This window comes from Mastigoproctus giganteus, chromosome 2 (genome assembly GCF_048544385.1).
Source record: "Mastigoproctus giganteus isolate SK-2022 chromosome 2, ASM4854438v1, whole genome shotgun sequence".
In the NCBI taxonomy this organism is placed as follows: domain Eukaryota; kingdom Metazoa; phylum Arthropoda; class Arachnida; order Uropygi; family Thelyphonidae; genus Mastigoproctus; species Mastigoproctus giganteus.
In genome coordinates, this window is record NC_143576.1 from 218,142,240 (window position 1) to 218,160,319 (window position 18,080).

The 18,080-nt window shown below is 36.0% G+C and overlaps 1 protein-coding gene across 1 annotated transcript in view; it reads left to right on the forward strand.

The window, feature by feature from the left end:
• LOC150090129 (uncharacterized) overlaps positions 1–18,080 on the forward strand; it is a 202,421-nt gene that overhangs the window by 122,176 nt on the left and 62,165 nt on the right. Inside the window, exon 5 of the mRNA XM_090389758.1 lies at positions 4,325–5,240. Within this exon, the coding sequence (XP_090245884.1) occupies positions 4,325–5,240 (916 nt within the window). The remainder of the gene's footprint in view (positions 1–4,324; positions 5,241–18,080) is intronic.

Below are 18,080 nucleotides of genomic sequence, written 5' to 3' on the forward strand. Positions count from 1 at the left end.
CTGTATTGGTTAAGATATTCTTCCTCGAAAATGTTATAACTGACTGTACAGTTAAGAAGAAAAAAAATACAGCATTACAGAAACTATTTATAACAGACACATCAGAATGTACGAAATCAGGTACCTTTATAGGTATATTAGGACTTGCTTGCTAAAAGTAAGAAATTCAAATTAAGCAGTGGATTAAATTAGGTTTAAAAAAAAAAAATGGAAGTAACTCCTCATTTGCGACTGTGCAACTTTTCATACAGCGATGCGAAAAATTGAGCCCCACAGTTCTAAAAGGTATTTAAGGCAGAGCTTTTATTACAATTATTAAAATCACGTAACTTTTGTTTTTCAGCATTACTATTGCTATGTAGGCATGCTATCTTCCAAAACCTATCCAGGCATCCCTATTTCACAGTCCATTGGACTTTCCCGGATAAACAAGTGACTCAGACCGATATATAAGTAAGACGTATGATCCACAAAGTTTTGAATAATCTGAATAATTTCAGGAGGGATGTTATAGTTGGTTGTCACATTGCTGTTAGCATACATACTATCCAAATTTGACCATCGGTGACGTTATCATGAAGTGGAAGTATGACTGTGCCACCACCGACTAGAAGAAAGAGCACAGAAGCTCACTTCACGTGACTAGAGGGTACGACAGTACAACGATCTCAGACATTCCTACAAGCGCCAACCAGGAGTTTAAGGTATCAACATTGATCATCGTATCCAAATCCGTAAAGAATCTAATTCTCGCAGTTAATTTCAAAGTCCTTTCATTTCTTTGGAAATCTGAAGTATTTATAGACACTAACAAAAATACCGTTTCAAAAAAAAAACAAACAAAAAAACGGTATTTCTGGTATTAGTAGTGTATTTCCCTAAGTATGCCATTCATCCTGCCTATATCATTATATTGAATAGGACTAGCCAAGCCCATTTCTAAGAGGAATGCAAACTGAATGTGTATGGAAGTAAACTTCCATATTTAAATGGAAGTTTACTTCCATACACCGTTTGGCTCTTCACTTAGAAAAAAATACTTATTTCACTCATTTAGGCATAATTTTGCTAATAGAGACCAGCTGATAAGCTTCGAAACAACTGTCCTGGCGGTGTCTCAGATTTTTAAATGTATAGCGCATTCACTTGTTCAGGTGACTTTTTAAAAACGTTTTAAAATTGTCATATTACTTCCACCCGGGAACCAACTCATCTACTCATGTGTATTATGTTTATAAACTACGTGTGTTATATGGTCGATTTGTCTGTTTTTCTGGATGAAAAATCCGAGTTTCTCATTCGTTGATATAAAGGGGAAACCTTGCTGTACACGCAAGAACTCTGGCACGTAGTGAAAAAAGTCCATACGTTCCTCATGTCACTGATGGGTCTCGAATCCTGGCCTTATCAACCCAGTATGGGGAGGACCGTGATTATAACTACTGTACTACAGCGCAAACACTTGTGTACGAGATGCTATTCAATTTAAAAATATATTAACAACTTAAGCGAACCGTGGATAATGATATTTACGAGCTTTAGTGCTTAGTTTCGTTTTGAACATGCTGAGGAAGCGATGGAGCACCTAACGTAGTAATGCGCCTCATATCTGTCAGATTTTATTTCCTACATTAAAATATCCCCTGCCATACTATATCATTAAACTGCAGCTTTTCTTGAAAGAATAAGCTTATAAGGTAAGACTTATTCTCAATATCTTCAACGATAAGGAGCAGTCTATTGTCCATTCGTAAAGCTTTCAAAACCTAAATGGGCTAGGCCTTCTGAAGTTCTAATCAAAAGCAGAACTGAAGATTGTGAGGACTTCGCATGCAATATATTTTCATATATACACTGGTGTTCAAAGAAAGTGCATCACCTAGGAATTTCACATTTCTAACCCTTTTTCGTGATGGTACATTAATGACTAGCATCACAAATAGAAACATAAACAAAAGATATTTATTAATAGTTAAGGCAAAGCTACGTAAAATTTGACGGATACTCCTCAAAATATTCCAAAATGAGCATTTGCAACCTTTATACAACAGTTTTGGTAAACACGACAATTACGGTTGAAATATTATCAGAAGCCCTCAATTTTTTTTCAAGTTTATCATTTTAAATGGAAAACAAAATGAAAAGTTCAACAGGTGCAAACTAATATTCAGTTGAATATGATGACAACAGCACACTGTCGAGGAACTGACAAGATCAATTTCTGAAGATAATCAACTGATAGTTCGTGGTTCTAAACACGAATTATGGCTTCCTGAAGTTCAAGAAGGGTCTTTGGTTTCTTTCTGGCAACTGCAGATTCCACACGATGCCAACAGTTCTCTATAGGATTCAAATCCGGACAGTTTCCTTGGCCAGCTTAGAGCTGTAATGGACCGTTCTTCCAACCATTTTTTTCACCTGCAAGAAATTTAAACACATTACTGTCGAACCTCTAATGCAGAAATGAAGCTAAAGTGACTACAGAAGTGCCTACTTACACTTTTCGTCTGATGACAAGAAGCAGAGTCGTCCTGAAAGATGCAGTTACTTGGCAGGTTGAAATGGTCTCTAATGGTTGGCAGCAATTTGCCTTCAATATAGCCAGGTATCCATTGGCATTACGGAACCTTTTACAGAACTGCAGGTGACCTACTCCGCGATACGAAATGCACCCCCATGTCATTTGGCTGGTAGGGAATTTCACTGTAGACACCAGTCTGCAGTGAAATGAAACGGCGAATCGTTTGTCTCCCATCAGAGCCATTCAGGTTGAATTACTTCTCATCCGAGAAAATAATTAACTTCCACTGCATGAGGGTCCATTTGACATGTTCCTTACACCAAATAATTTGGGCCTTTTTCAATTTTTTGTGAGGGAAGGGCTTCTTAGGACGACGGGCTAAAAGTCCATTTTTGAAGAGGCGTCTTTTGACTGTTACTGCGCTTGCTACCACTCCTGTATGTTCTTTCCATTCTCTTTTCAACTCAGACGAAGAAGCTTTACGGTTTTTAAGGCATAAGCGCTTCAAAACCCAGTCCCGTTTTGGCGTAGAGTCGTTTGCGTCCGGTTCCTTTTTTCCTATCAGCAGAACCAGTATTCTTGAGTTTGGAAAGAAATCTACTCACTGTCGACTGATTACAAGACACTCTATAAGCAATATGGCGGGAAGAACATCCTTCCTCACCTAAAGAAACAATAGCACTCTTTCTTCGTGGCGTCAACTGCACGTAACTCTTCATCCTGACACAAGCAAGGAATGACTGCATCTCTTGCAAAGCGTGCTTATATAGCTGAAAGTAACAGCTGATGCAATATTACGTCATCCCCATACGCGTGTCAATCTCATGATGCAATCTGTAAGAAATATTGCCATATACTTACGTTATTCGGACGACAACTGCAAATTTAAATGGTAATGCACTTTCTTTGAACACCAGTGTATAATATACTGTTTAGTTACGCGGATATAGAAACAAGGGTGGAGAATTTTGCATAAAATCATTGATGTGATCACATTAACAATTCATTCACTTTTCTGATTTTAAAACGATGATATAGGGAGTATATATTCCTATCGAAAAAAAAAGGCATAATATCTTCAATATTAATACTGTATATTTTTTATTTAAAAAAATTTTACTTTAAATTTCAGCCTTTCTTTATATCCAGGTTATTAAACAATGTATATGAAAATATACAGTAGTACGCAAATTTCCCTCCACCAAACAAAACATAAGTTTGTACCTACTGTGGTTAAGTCTTTGAAGGTAAAATACTTTGAAATCAAGAAATCAGTAGGAAATTTTCAGTTTTACTTAAAACTACCCGCTGGCTAAAGGCAAATTTCCGCACATCTATCCTACAACTGTCTTTCCTAAATTTGAATTTATCCCCCCCCCCCAGGTTCGTAATTTGTGCAAGCGGAAGAATCTCATCAGAATTCAGCGTGCTCAACCCATTCAAGGCCTTATACGCCTCAATTAGATCACCTCGCAGGTGCCTAGTTTCCAGCCGCTGCAATTTGAAATTTGCGAAGATTAGGATAGTTCTATCTTTAGCTGAGATAGCAATAGAATCATCAGTCGTTAACAGAGGTGGGAGTATTGATGGGCAAAAAGTTGTGGCCAATAGCTTTGGCAACAGACCAGGATGCTAAACTACTGTTTAGACTGATGAAGAAAAGAATTCCACAAATTTCTCACTTATAACGAAGATGAACTTTTTTTTAAAGACTTATTAATTTTCATAAACCACTTATTTAAATTTTTAATTACATTTATATTTAAACCCTAAAAATATCAATAAAACTTCATTATTTTTCAGCAAGCCATCCGTGCCAAGAAAGACCAGTGGATGATCACTCGGTCGAAAAATATGGAGAGGTCTAACCCAGATCCTCCACTCGTCACCGTCCAAGCCATGGCCACTCCTTCCATTCTTGAAAACGGCCATCATTCTAGTAATGGCTTTCGAGAGAGTCTTCGGTTCTTCCAAAACAACTTGAAACCCGTTTCAGTCACCAAGCCATCATCCGGAGTGGAGTCAGTGCATGTACCAAATGGACTACACAATCAAAAATCCACCGTGGATTCCAGGACAGGTAACAGTGCTCCAACGGTGGAAAGTATTCTGAACAGTGTAAAGCTACTACGTAGTTCTCAGGACGCTTCTGTGGCTCGTTTAGAAAACAAAGAACTGACGGCCACGAAAGTGCAAACTTCGCCGTTAAGAGACTCTCCTTCCACATCTCGGACTTCTTCCATCTGTTCAGAATCTTCAGACCTCCAACACGACCGAAAATACAGCGACAGCGAAGACTTCGCCAATGACGAATCCGACTACGATTCCAAAGACTTCGTTGTTCACCAGAACACTTTCGCTGATGATGCACTCTCGGAAGATGCGTACAGCTCCGTCACTGACGACTACGACACGACGGAGGAGGCAACCGTGGCCCCAGACATACCATCACCGGACTATGGAAGTTCCGAAGAGGGTGATGATGAAGATTATCAAGTTCACCACAACGGTGAGCAAAACAACTACGTGGTGGAACAGGACGACGATTTCGTCGACAACAGTGCCGCCTACATCGCTGACCCGAGAAGGTATGTGTATTATCCCGAGGACAAAGAATTGGAAGTGATTCCAGAAGAAGATGAAGACTTCGAGGACACTTACTCCGAACGCGAAGATGAGGAGGAGGATGAAGAGGAGATAAACCGCGAAAAGATCACAGGTACGTGTTTTTTTTTCTTTTCTAGTCTTTTTGACTTTTAGTTTTTATTTCATTTTGCGTGTCTTGATACAACTCAGAGTAAGGCGAATTGTGCACGCTAAGAGAATTGATTATATTAAAAATAAATAGACTCCGGCCGGGTTAGCAGATAGTACCTGACGCTGAATAAGCATCTGCGGTGAGGGTCAAGGTCGCTGCTCTTTCTGCAGAACACCAATACGATGTAATCCTGGAAGTCTTTTCTAAATCACGTGCAGTGTATTACTAGCGAGGAAGAATGTTCGGATTGGTCGTGATTGTGTGTGCAAATCATTTGCAGCGTAATCATATTCTTCCAGTTTTGTTCTAACTCCCTTTCATGCTGATGACGAGGCTGTAGCTTGGAGAATGAACATCGTTGCTGTAGCAACCAGTACTGCAGCTGTAGCCGCACTGGGATATTGCTGTTTATACGTTAGGCACAAAGTTGTCGGATTGGAAGTAATTTCAAGCTCATTTATATCAAATTTTCACGTTGCCAAAGTTACCATCACTTGAATCGTCATTAGCTGTGCTTTTGTGGATGAGCAATTTTGCGCTCAATTTGTGGTTTTGTGAATACAGACACAAACGAGGAAGTTGCAATATACACGTGGTTTTCATCTAACAGGATAACTTCCGGCTTCGAGCATCAGTCATTTTGACATTACAATTAATAAGGCATTACAAGCATACTTCTGGAAAAAAGCGACAAAACGTTGGTGAGTTTTTTGGGTTTTTTTTTTTAATTATTTTTGAAATCTTAAGACAATTAGTAATTAAAAAATATATTTTACAGCTAATGATAATTATACTGTAGAGGATATCCTATATTAAAACATCGAAGATCATTTAATTTCTTTAAAATACTTTAAATAAGGATGCATAAGATTATTTTATTAAGAAACCATGGCAAATGGTGTCCCGGAAATTGCTTAACTTGTTTATTCAGTGTTTCGTCTCAAAACTGAATTTTTCCTCCATTGAGCTATTCTTGTCTTATATTTATTACTTTTTTTGTTATATAAAATGGTTAATATAATTAAAATGAGTTTTGAATTTCAGTAAATTTTTGCAATTTATTTTTTCCCATTTAAAATATGTTCATTTTTTAATTTTAATGTCAAAGCAAAATTCTTTGTTTCATACATGAATACACCAATATTAGTACAGGCAACATGATATATTTTGATTAGTGCTGTGTAAGTTCCTTACACAGCACTAATCAAAATATATAAAAAAAAATTATCTATTTTTTTTTTTTTTGCCCACTCCTTCGTTAGCTGAATGCAAATTTCCGTACATCTATTTTAAAACCATCCTTATTCAATTTAAGTTTATATTCTTGCGTGTATCATCTGTGAAAAACTAAAGAAGCCATCAGTATTCAGTTTACTCAACCCTTTTTAAGGCATTATACACTGAGATGCATAGTTTCCACAGATTGTAATTTACAGCACTCCAGTCTTTCTTAGTAAGAATATCCTTTTGGGCCTCCAACTAATCGATGCTCTTCTCTGCACCCTTTCCAACAAATCTATATCCTTCCTAAAATAAGATTTCAAACCTGTACATAGTATTCCAGATGTGGCGTAATCAAGATGGGATAACCATCTCTTTGTCCTGCTGGCAAAGTTTTGTATGCCACTTACAGAACCCCATGTGCTGTTCTGGTTTATTCGTCTGTCTGTACTGTACAGAGAAATTCATGTCGGACTGTACAATTACCTTATAGGTATTTATCCTTATCAAATTGCCTTGGCTTTCGTGATAGCCAAATGGTATATTATTCTGGGATTGATGCTACCTAAACCTTGCAATTAGCAATATTAATCTTCAGTTTTCACCTTTCAGCCGATCCACTTAGTTTACATATATATTCTTGAAGCTGCATATCCTGTTTACTGTTATTACCCACTGCGCCCGCTTTTCTATCAGCAAACTTAGACATCCAACTTAATCCCAATATCGTTAATAAATATTATAAACAATAAAGAGCCCAATACCGACCTCTGTGACATCACATGAAGAGCAATCCCTTCTGTCTCCTTCCACTGAATCATCCCTTTATCCATAGTAGTAACTTATCCCTAATGCCACATTGCTTCAGTACAACAATCGTACGTGTGCTACAGGATCAAACGCTTTACTGAAATATAAGTATATGATGTCAAAATTATTCTTTGCATCTAGTTCTCTTGTGACGACCTCATAGTAATCAGATTATTCAGGCATAATCTACCATTAACAACATGATTTGATTTGCTCATGACTCCACTCTTATCAAGATGATCTTGCAATGCACCTTTAACTTTTGACTCCATTTATTGTTATTTTATTTCATATATTATTTTCCCTCGCACAGAGGTCCACCACTTCACATTTACAGATCTGTATTTGCCCACTTCCTCCTTTGAAACACCTCTGTGAATGGGAGATATATTTGCATATCATTTGCAGGTACTTTTCCCGAATCTAAGGATGCTCTCATCATCATGACTTTTAGTTTCTTTTGCAGCTTCTTTTAATGTTATTGGATGAACCTCCATCAACCCTCAAGTGCTTTCTTCACTTTTAGCCGCAGCAGTTTCTCTTCTACCTTTCTTTCTGATATTATAAAATCATTCTGGTTCAGAATATTATCAGTAATTTGTACAATATCATCAATAGTTATGCCATTTATATTGAATGTAAGTCATTCCTTTCCTTCTAAGTTAACATACCCAAATAATTCCTTTTCTTTGAAATCGTTATTGGCTTGCACTTTGTCAAGTACCTTGAAACATTTACTACTCGTCAATAAAAACGAGATGGAACATCAGAATTAAAATCATTGTTAAATTGATTACCCAAAATGGACTTCGAAAACTTTCTAGTCTGAAAACCCAATTTCCAAATTTCTGAACTATATTAAAAAATCACATATATTTTGGAAATCATTCCCATCGTTGGCATTTTTTTGCATATTTTTTAAACAATTCTTACATGGGTCGCGTTTAAGAATTATCCCGTCTTTTTCACTGGAAATGTTGAGGCAGCTTATAAAATGATAATATTAATTTTACTTAGCTAATTATTCTATCATAAAATGTTATACAGTATTGTACTTTGTATGGAGAAAAACGGTACATCAATAGAAAAATCACGAATTACGCCCTCTGGAGATATTATTTGTCATTTGCTCAATAATTTTAATTATTACAATGTGACAATAACAGTTTACTTTAGTTCAGAAAATAATAAACTTAAAAGAGCAAGATAAATAAACTTGCTCGGTGAAAAAAAAATACAATGAAGTTATTTATAAATTAGCAATCTAGAGTGACTGGATTAACAATAATAATAAAAATTAGACTTTTGTGAAAAAAGATTCTTGACATTTCTGTATTATATTACAAAAAAGAAATAAGAATTATACGGCGTAGGTGTGGTAAGACTGCGGATCTGTCGACAAACGAGTTGCAGAATCTACTACGCATGAGCAAAGAGGAGATGCTTGAAAACCCGTGTTCTGCAATCACCTGTTTGTCGTGACGAGCTTAAAATGTCTAGGATATTGATGAAACTAGCTGTAACATCCGTTATTCGCTGTCCGACCTCCACAAGGATGGGGTGGCACGAAGCTACACGAAATCTGTGAATCGGCCTGGTGTGAAACATCTGATCGTTAAGCTGGTGTTTGTGGCACGTGGAGCATGAACGAAACGCTGAGTACTTTGGCGGTGGTGTCGGAGACGGTAGACTCTTTGGTGTGGCTTGAGGATCTCTGGAACCTCAAGAGTACGTATCATTTTCATTTGACTGCCGCGACATTCTTAGTAGTAGGCAGATCTCATTGTGATTTGAATTTACGCAGTTAAAGATGCTAAATTAGAATGTTATACTAGATTAAAGTGTACTGAAATACCATAGTTAATCACCCATGTATGGTGTATTTTGTACACCATACGTGGGTGAAACATTGTATTTGTAAAAAATTGTAAAATTGCAGAATTGCTTTTCATTATTGATATAAATAAACCTGTTCGACAGGTTTATTTATATCAATAAATAAACCTGTCGTATATCAATAAATAAACCTGCCAAGAATCAATAAATAAACCCTTCATATAAATAAATAAACCTGTCGAACAGGTTTATTTATTTATATGAAGTGTATTACTATAATTATGTAATTTGGCTTCTCAGCCATAGCAAAATTAAGTTTATTTAGCTTTAGTTGTAAGTTTAGCAAGGTATGACTTTTTAAAAGCTTCCACATTTAGCAGAAAAGCTAAATAGTTTATTTTTTCCTGTAATCCAAGTTATCTTTTTATTAGATATGACAATGTTTGGTTAAGTCAGAAGATAAAAGAAAAATGTAATTAGTATTTAACATGAATACAAATTAAAATATCGATTAGCAAAAGGCACGAAGTCAGAGAGAGGGTGAGATTAGTTATGGGATCATCAAAGGAATAATTATCTCAAGTTCATCTCTGGGTGAATTTCAAGAGAATAAATTCGTATACAATAAGGAGCAAGTCTGATTGTCCTCATAGAAAACGTATCGAATAGTTTCCTGAATTAATGAGAGACTAGACCATGAAAAGAATGGATGAAATGGAACAGGTTATTCACACCATGCTAGCTAACTGGTAAACAGGATAAGTGAAAACACCTAATTAGAACAGCGATAGTTGAAATCGGGACAAAGCAGCAAGATTCAGTGCCAGTGGAAGTGTATTTTAAGCTGTAAACAAGCATCTGCTATTAGATTTACAAAACATCCTCAGAACAGAACACTGATAACAGAAAAAGTGGAAGAACTGTAAGAAAATAACTGTATTTTCACAAATTTTTTAAAGCATTTTAATACTATAAAGAATTTTTTTTTCAGTAATCAAGCTTATTCAAAATATCAAATGCCTTTTGATAATAATAAAAAAAAAACCGGTGCATTGTCACAAACAAGGCTTTAATCATAAAGGCTTAAAAAATAAGAAATGGCTGTCCCAGCGGGATAGTTATAACAGCTAATAATTTTCACGTTAGTGTCTACAATATCATTATACAGTACTCTAAGAAGGCATAAATGAAATTAGATTCTGAGCATGCTGTGCTGATAATTCAGGGTTCTGTACCATATGCTTCCATCGATCATTTGTCTTGTTGTAGTTGTTAACCTCGCTGATACTAGTAGTTTCACAACTTTGCTTACAGTTCTTGATTAAATTTAGGTCAGGTGAGTTTCGTAGCTTCACTAGCGTATTGAAGCCACGCTCAAATTCCCCCCCCCCCCCCACACGCACATTTGGATTCTATGGCAAGATGCTGAGTCATCCTGGTGGAAAACGTAATTTTCAGAAAAATTCTCTCGTATAAGAAAGACAACGCATCTCCAACAGAAAACACTGCTCTGCATTGATTATTCCCTAGAACTTTATACAAATATCCACGATGTTTGGAAATTTAATATTTGGAATTAATTATCCCTTTGTCTGAGAACTGCTACGTTACCAAAGTTCAATGAATTTACGCTAATCAGCGAAGAGTGAAAATCCAGTAACTGACTAAGCAAGACAACCTCACATGAGGTTTACGTACGCAAGCTCACGTACCGTATATTACACTTTGTATAATTTATACATTATTATAGGCGACCACGTGTCATCATTCTGTCTATAGGGGAATATAAGGTATGACAACTCCCACCTGGGATTTGGAAAAAGTGTGAACATAACTTTTTACAAGATTACAGAAAAAATAAATTATTTTAAATAAGACACTCAATCCACTCGTTGGTAACAAAATTTTAGTCTTACTGAAACATACTCGAAGCATAGAATAAAATAAAACAGCAGAGAATGAAGCTCCAACCGCACCAAGGTACATATAAGAAAAACGTGTTTCGATAAAAAGAATTTCTGTAAGAACAAGCGGTTTCGTTTAAAATACTTCAATAAAGTACAGGAATTTCTGAATTTAAGCAGAATCCTTACGCATTCCGTCTTACTTCCTCTCACGATTCTTACGTTGTTGTCTCTTCAGTTCCATGTCTCGCTGATATGTTTTAGTCCGTGTCTTAAACTTTGACCCCTCTCAGTATATGATAAACATAGCACAATATTTACGATAGCTATACAAAAACCTGGATTCGAATTTGACTGACATCGAGAGGGAGGGCGGAGTTAGTCGGGTGAGTGTTACATATTATTCCGGCCCCCCACCAACAAAACTCGGGTTTTTCATCCAGGAAAGCAGGTAAACCGATCACAGAATGAAATTTATATAGACATCCTTTAATTGCCTAAGCGCTATATCTAAAATAACCAAAATTGCTATAAACACATGGGTTAAGTGAAAAATAAATAAATAAAACTGAAGAAAAAAAATTTTTAAACTATCTATTCATCCGAAGCAATATCTACAATCGTTCACTGCATGCCAACCATAATTTTGCCAATTGTTTTTCAGCAGCTAATGGTGCTCCCTCTGATCTCTTAATTGATGAAATGCGACTGATTTAATGCAATTGAGTTCTATGAATGAGCTCTACTTTTGAGAAAACTTGATATTATGTTCTCTCTTCCTTCTTTCCAGAATTTGCTCTATTTAAAATTTAAATACAATATATAAATAAATTTTGGTGTGCAGTTTTTGGAAACTCCCAACAAATTATTTATATTTTTTATTTTGTCAGTGGTCTTAAAAATTTATCTTCATTGATGTTTAATTTTGTAATTGGTCTCCAAAATAATATATAATTAATATAAATAGAATTAAATTTGGCAACAGGAAAGAATCGATTGACTTCAACAGCCAGATCTCAGCAGCAACTGTGCCACTCGCTAATTTGCCTGGCATACTGCCCATCAAAAAGGACGCAGTATCCATCTCATTGGCTGGCCTCAACATATTGGCAGATAACAGTAACAGGCGCTTTAATTTCCTTACATTTCTGATGTGTTTAGCGTATAACTGATCTGAATTTATTTAATCTAATTAAAGTAATCAAAGGTAATGTAACCTGAGCTAACGTAATCAACAGGTAACCCAAACGTAGTTTATAAGTTGGGGATAACCAAACCTGACTTATCAAAGTTTATAATTGACCTCAGCAATATGTTAAATTACGTAATTTTTTGCGACATAATATCAATATCACAAACCAACATGAGAAATATAAAATATGCTATTTGACTGAAAATACGTCAGGCTAGCAGGTTGACAATTCAAAGAGTGTTGATAACTTTTTCATGCTGTACAAGATGCTCCTTTTAGCTTGATAATGCTGATATGATTTAGGCTCCATAGAACTTTTCTCTCAAAGTAAATTGAATATGCTTAGAGTATTTCGTTATATTTGTTTTCCATTATCGCAGTAATAATTATTTTTTATGCAAATCTTCCCCATAAAATTTTAATATTTTGATGAATCATGAAATGAATCCCATTTTATTAGTATCCTTTCTGTTTTCTTTTCCTCGAAGTATTCATCAATATCATTAATAAATATTGAAGACAACAATGGGATCGACATTGAACCCTGGGGGAATCCACTAATAACAAGAGCAGTGCTCATTGATAACCACTATCTTCTCCAGCTCAACCATCCCTTTATTCACAGCAGTAACTTGCCCCTAATACCACGCTGTTACAATTTGTACAGAAGTTTTTCACGTAGAGCAGTATCAAAAGCATTTCTGAAATCTTAAGTATGTGATGTTAAATTTATTTATTTATTTTTGCTAACAGTTCCCTTGTTACCGCATCATAGTATCCAATCAGACTGATCGGACAAGGCCTTAACAAATCCATGTTGTAACAAGTATAACGTCATTCTTCTGTAAAGGATCCTGCAGAACCACTTTAACTGCTGACTCCATTAATTTCCCTGGAACAGAAGTCAAGATTATAAGTCCACTTCACCCTTTCTTAATAAGAGACATCTACATATCCCCAATTTGTAGTGATTTCCCTTGCCTCAAGAAATCGCACGTTAGAAGAGTAATTAGGTTATGTGAAAAGAGAAGCTATTGCATATTAGAAAATCGTAATTGCTGAGAGAGATCGAGATTAAAATTATAATTAAAAATTTAACAAATACACCTTAAGTATCATAAATTCTATCCGGGTAAATTCCGACTGCTCAGTGATCTGATTAAAAAAAGAAAAAAAAAAGTTGAGAGGGTGGTGACAGGACATCGCCTGATTTAGTTATAATTTTATTTTGCATACAGCTTATATTTTATTTTTTTAATATTTATGAATGAAAAAATAAATTTCTGTTTATATTCCGAGACGGCCACATAAGGCCAGTAGAATTTTACAATATGGACCATAAGAACGTAATTCTATACTTTAAATTTGACCAATCAAGCACTCATTTTTTTTTTTTTTTTTTTATTTGTGCTGTATCATTTTGTTTTTTATTTATTGCTTTTACTTATATTTCTAACTTGGCTCAATTTGTGCTCGCACTATAGCATTATGAATAAGGCGTGCGTTGGACGGCAGGTGCTCTTCGTGCCAACTCCCCCCCCCTCCCATCCACTGCAGGTTTATTTGCGGGCAGCAAATTTGTTGCCAATTATGGCTGGAAGGTCGAAACAATAGTTGACTAGCAAGGCATCGAGAGGTTAGATTGGAGATCCAAACCTGTAAACAGCGAAAGGAAGAAGAGCTGGGGGAGGGTGTTTCATTTTTTTTTTTAATCATATGGCACGGGAGAAACAGTTCTTGGGCAAGACGAGATAAGGAATATAACAATGAGTGAGTCGTTTACCATTAAGCTGGCACTGATTGATGATGACGAGGTACGAAGAATAGATAAAAGGTGAAATGATTCAGCAATATAGTAATAGCAATTGCAGGTGGTGTTGAAACATCCACATACAAATAACGACCAAGATTTTAAAGTATCCTTTTCGTAATGCTAAATTTGCTAAGTGGAAACAGGGTAGGAACAGTTAGTCTGAAGAAAACAGTTTCAAATCTTAAGTTAAAATCTGATGTACATTCCTCGGGTTTACTACCCAAATATATAAATCGAAATATCAAAATTCGGTAAAATAACTGACTGTGCTTAAATATGTAAGCCCCTTCGGAACACTTTTGAAAGATGGGGAATTTCATTATCACAATTAGTTATACGGGTTAGAAGATTTACTTTTGGTTAAACAAGGCAACTCGGTAAAATAAATGAATAAATAAAAAGATTTCACCAATCAGAAAATTTGATCATTTTGCGGGAAAATTTATATTTAACTGTTTCTATGTGTATTCTGTGTGCACAATCCTCGATGTCATTGGTTTTTCTCTAGTACTCAATATTTTGGCAGCAATTCAAGGTTTTATATTTTTGCAGCATTTGGACTTACATATTATGTAAGTGCGTACCAATACTCTGATATATAAGAAAGAACCTGTATTTTTTCTTTTTAGGGTCTGTAGTCTAACGAAGTACCCTTATAATGACACTTTTTTTTTTTTTTTTTCTGTCTGTCTGTCCGTCCGTCCATCCATCCATCTGTCACAGCATTGTATCTCTGGAACCACTCAACCTATTGACTTGAAATTTTGCATGGGTTTGTACATCATGTGGGCCAACATAGCGCCATGTTGATTGTTGTTGACAAAAATTTGTCTGAGAAACGGGGGTCGGGGGGTAAAATGTATGGGGGAACAAAACGTTGTTGACAACCTACAGCTTATTATACACCGTTGGAAAGAGCTCAACGAGTAGGTTTAAAATATAATTTTAAAATATTTTTAAAATTAAAAATGGCGGCGCCAGACAGGAAAATGTGAGTAATTTTCGTGCCCCCCCATCTATTTCCGTCGCTAATGGAGCTAAAAATTTAAAAATCACATTAGCTATGCGTTATTCGATGCTTATCAAGGGAAAACTATTCCGATTGAAATCTATCATTTACTTTTTTTTTTTAATTAAAAAAAAAAATTTTTATTGCACTTCGATAGCGCGTTTCTTTGTACTAAGTAACTCTCCTTTGGGTGGCAAAAAGTTGCTAAATAGTTAGTTAATAATTCTATAAAGGTCATTTATAAATTTTGTGACGAGAAGTATTTTTTAACAATTTTCAAGGCTGGAGTTGTCCCGGCAAGAAGGTACTCGGAGAGCCAGTGTTGAGGTGGTGGTGGTGGGGAGGAGCCTACGCGGAGTCTTGCATGGCCCTCGCCTGCCAGTCGCTTCTCCCCCAAGACTTCGCTTCTCTCGCCCTTGTCATTCACAACTGGAAAGGCTAAAATAGACAACGTTTTCGTTAATTCCTCAGGTTTAGGCCAAGCCGGGGTACTATAAACTCTTTTTCAGTTACCATAAAGCTCTCTATTTGAGATACTACACTAATGACCATTCGTAACTACGGACCCTTCATCCGGAGTGCCCGGCACTCAGTAGCTGACCGATTTTTTTTTTTTTTTTTTTGCTGTTTCTATGCTCCTAAAAGAAAGTGAAAGTTATCATCCCTACAGTCGTTCTGCTATGTTTATAGATATTACAGAGAATCTTTGGAACTGTATGATGGATCTGGTAAACAGAATTATTGGGATCACACTTCAAACTCGTTCAAATGAGATACCATACCTTGAGGATTCAATGCTTTAAAATATTGACCAATTCCATTTTAATAAGAGGTAGTGGAAGCAAGATTTTTGTTTCTTAGAAGGGCTTGTTTATTACATTATGCGCTGCCGGCTAAAACTCAATTCTGGCAGACTGTTCACTTCTCCCGTAATTCTGATCTACTGCCCTGCTGTCCCAGAGGTGAAAAAGCAAGGGAACGTAGTGAAACTAGTTAACTCAGAAGGAACTCCATCTTGAAGACCCCACAGACATCCCATTTATACTGTACTGGTCTTCTCTAACACATGCTTCAGTTTTTTTTTTTTTTTTTTTTTTAATACGAACAGAATGCGCAACAGCAATCGATGAGTGAATATTCACATTGTGAAGCAACAGAGCTTTCAAACTTTTACTTGAATTGCCTCTGAAAAGACTCCACTCTCTGGATTATGACTAATACCACACCAATTTCTTCATAAATACCAAATCGTTCAAATGAGATGTCAGGAGCTCTTCACCGATTTGGTCAGACCCAAGTCTCTCACTTAGTCATCTAATTCTTACTGATTAAGAATGTCTGATGTTTTGTTGTAGCGTTTTATTTAATCTAGGCGTAACGAATATCTCTACATCTGGATTAAATATGCTATCTTCAAGCATATACAATGTTTCCAGAACTGTCTGATGCAAAAGTGAAAGGTGGCATTTTTTTTTTTTTTTTTGTCCACAAAGTAAAATGAACGTTGGCGTCGCAAGGGCTGGAAGACAAAATGACTGGTGCTATGCAAATTGCCTGACAGTCGTGTTTTGCCTTGTAGTGAATGTCTTGGTAACGTTAAGAGTGAAAATTACAAAGAACAGGTTGACAAATTGATTAAAAATTACGGGAAAACGGATGTCAAACTCTATTGCTTGCACTCACCTAGATTTCTTCAGACAAATCGGAGCGATGTCATTGAATATCATTGGGAGAGATTTCGCCTTAGCGAAATCAATGGAGAAGGGTTATCAGTGAAGGTGGGATGAAGCTGTGATGAGTAGCCATATTTGGTTCTTTACTGGGAATCAACACTCCTGGTAATCGCTGCATACTGGTAGCAAAGCGGCCAGAAACAGCTAAACACACACACACTACGCAAACATAGCGCTACACTCATTTCTGGCCATTGTACAGAGTTTTGTATATCATTACAGAGAACTATGGCAGAGATGAACTAACGTTTAGGGACGTCCTTACATAAGACACAACACACGTCCACTGACCTCAAAAGACAAAGATAATTAAATGTACATTTTGAAATATATTTTTTTTTTAGATTAATCTGAGGAGCGTTTCTACTTTTTAATTTGTGATTATCTTTAGCTTATTGTTTACTTGTAGCAAAGATTTAATATTCTATTCTGTACAGAAGTTAAAACGTTGTTAATAATCCGATATAATATTATTGCATATTTACTTTTCTTTCATTTCTCGGCAAACCATTAGTATTGTGATGCAAAAACTAAGGTAAAATTCATAAAGAAACTGAACCTTTTTGAAAACATGTTACATAGTTTAATTGGCGGAAAGAACATTAAAAGAAGACTTCTCTTTGTCATCTAATATGACCAGTTGCTAGTGTAGCCTGGATTTTACTGACATAGTATGCTTCAAGGTACGGTTCAAGTAAATTCAATAATGCCAGTCAGTTCCTGTTAAATCAATATACCCAACGTGTGTATGGTATATCGTTCTATGATTTATTCTGCAATTTCCGTTAGATCCAGCGCATAGTTCAATCATAGTTCAAACACGTGCAGCAATTTCTCTGTCATCTCTGTGCCACGAGAGACATAAAGGTTGAGCATTATTTGCAGAAGAAATATTGGATATGTCAAATGGAAGTCACCTTGAGAGTGAACACAGATGGAAGGGGGGGGGGGTACACTGGCGTCCAGTGTAATAAATATTTTAAATGACACCACCTTGCATAGATTCCAACTATTATAAATCTCCTATAGATTTATATATTTGATGAAACTTTAAATTATTATAAACTGCTTATATTTAAACCTTTACAATAGCTATTTTTGCTGACTACTGCTTGTTCTCACATGATTTTATGTCTGCGTATCAGAAGCACTTGCAATGAAGTGAGTATATTGGGCAACATAAAGTTGTTCAGATGAAATTCAGACTGCAACACTTGTACGGTTTTTCATTGGCGACAATTTTTCACCATAGTTTGGCTTCTTTGTCTGGCAGCAGCGTCATT